General features: G+C 43.4%; 1 protein-coding gene across 1 annotated transcript; it reads right to left on the reverse strand.

Moving 5' to 3' along the window:
* Positions 1-721: 721 nt before the first annotated feature.
* LOC149239519 (uncharacterized) lies at positions 722-1,873 on the reverse strand. The gene has a single exon (XM_089369885.1). It carries the CDS (start codon positions 1,871-1,873, stop codon positions 722-724), a length of 1,152 nt encoding a protein of 383 aa, XP_089226011.1.
* Between the last annotated feature and the right edge of the window lie 392 nt (positions 1,874-2,265).

Here is a 2,265-nt window from a genome sequence, read left to right on the forward strand (position 1 = left end):
CTTGAAATACACCCCATGATCCAGCTTATAAACTCCACCTTGAAGCCCAGGTGAGTCAGTAGCATCCTGAGATAAATCCAGCTAATTCTGTCGTAGGCTTTAGACAGGTCGATTTTTAACACAGCCCCCTTCTTGTTTGATTTTCTGATACTGTGTATGGTTTCCTGTGCCACCCCTATAGCTTCATGAATTTGATGACCGTCTAAAAAACCAAATTGTTCGGATGAGATGCAATTGGAAAGAATCGGTTTCAGGCGGACCGCAATGGTTTTTGCAATAATTTTGTAGATGCAGTTGCACAGTGAGATTGGCCTGAAATCCTCGAAAGATTCCGGGTCCTCTTTTTTGGGAATAAGAGCAATGAAAGTTGCATTGAAAGGGGTATATACCTCTCCTTTCCTCCTTGATTCCTCCACCACTTCCGTTAGTTCATCCCCAATCAAATCAAAAAAATGGGTAAAGAGCTCAATTGTCCAGCCATCCGGCCCCGGACTTTTATCTTTTGCCATAGATTTAACTATACTTTCTACTTCCTCCTTTGTCACCTCTCTAAAAAGATTTTCAGCTTCCTCCCCCTCCACAAAACGGGGAAAAGCTTGTGTTGTTCTGATAATTTCAGCTAAAGAAACCCCTCCTGGGTCTGAGAACAAAGATTGAAAATGAGTCTTTCCCATATTTGACAAGGCCTCAAAAGTCGTGGCTTCTCTGCCTTCAGGATCCTTTAGCTTCCAAATTGTATTTGCATTTTTCCGGCCTTTTGCATAGTTGTGAAAAAATTTGTGTTTTCATCCCCTGCTCTCAGCCAGATTGCCCTGCTCTTAAGCCTCCATTCTTCCTCTTTGTCCAGTAAAATCTTTGCTCTAGATTTCTCAAGGGCCACAATCCTTTCTTTTGACTCCTGGGTAGCATAAGCATCTGCCTCAGGTTCTTCTAGAACTCGAAGTTCTGCATCAATTTTGGCCAATTCCTCATTTTGCTTTTTCCTTCTGTCTGAGGCCCATTCCAAAGTTGCTTTCTTTAGTCTTTTTAAATTTTCCATAAAGAGAGCCCCTTTGTTTTCCAAAGAGCTTCTACCCGGATGTCTCCAAATATTCCTGAAAAGCTGGTTAAAAGAATCCTCTTGCAGCCATGAAGCATTAAATTTGAAAGGAGCAGCAGGTTTTGGGGGGGGCTTGGAAAGTTCTAAAAGAATGGGGAAGTGATCAGAATTTCCCCCTTCACCCACCCATTGCCTGAACATTGGAATATTGGAAGCCATCAAATCACTGATTAGAAAACGATCCAGCCTCTTTGCTATTCTCTCCTCCCCTGTTCTCCTATTCCTCCAAGTAGGTTTGGCTTTTATAATATTAACATCTATCAGCTTATGAGATAGGAGTGCATTAGCAAAATAATCTGATAGGGGGTCTTCTCTGGCTGAGGGGCCCCATGCCTCCGCATTCCCTAAGGAAAAATTTAGATCTCCTCCTAATATCAAATTTTTTCCTTTTAGCAGTTCTTTAGACAGGAGTGCGTTCCAGAAGGCAACCCTTGCCTGACAAGGCCCATAAACATTGACGATCAAAAGAGGGAAATCGAAGTCAGGGGAAATAACCTCCATACCCAGCACATTGGGCATACCCCAATGATTCAAAATTTTCAATCTGCCCTCCCTGAATCCGATAGCAAGACCACCCGAGTGACCCGCTGCATCAAGGGCTACGAAAGCCCACCCCGGAAAGGAAGATCTGAGGGCTGATTCTATGTCAACACTCCTGCCTAAGGTTTCTTGGAGAAAGACAAAGTCCGGATTATAGCGCGAGATTAGTTCCTTCAAAGCCAGTTTTTTGGGTTTACTGGTTAAACCCCTGCAATTCCATGACAAGCAGATCATTTTATAATAGCTTCAGGGGGATTAGCTGCTCTAAGCGCCCCAGGAATCGACATTTGCTTGCCATCGGCCACATCAAATTTGGCTTTGACTTGAGCTTTGGACAGGTTTGATTTCCTACCTCTACCCTTTTTATTAGAACTTCTAGACGATGAAGGGCCCAACCCACCCACCGGATCCACCGAATCGAGGAAGTTATCAGTCTTTTTGCTGAGGGATCTAAGGTTATAGTGGCGAGCAGGGGGGAATAAACCAGAGACCGGATTTACATGGGAAATAACTTCACAGTTCAGATCGATGGAGGGGATAGCGGCAGTAATATTTTCAATGTTTACAAAATCATCCATGCATTTAGTAATCAAAGGAGACCCCATAGATGAGAAGACAACTTTAGA

Source organism: Pinus tabuliformis, chromosome 8 (assembly GCF_031772625.1).
Source record: "Pinus tabuliformis cultivar Carrire ecotype Pingquan chromosome 8, CPIR1, whole genome shotgun sequence".
Classification (NCBI taxonomy): domain Eukaryota; kingdom Viridiplantae; phylum Streptophyta; class Pinopsida; order Pinales; family Pinaceae; genus Pinus; species Pinus tabuliformis.

Coding starts and splice junctions, on each gene's coding strand:
- LOC149239519 (XM_089369885.1), bottom strand. CDS start 1,873: ATGATCTGCTTGTCATGGAATTGCAGGGGTTTAACCAGTAAACCCAAA.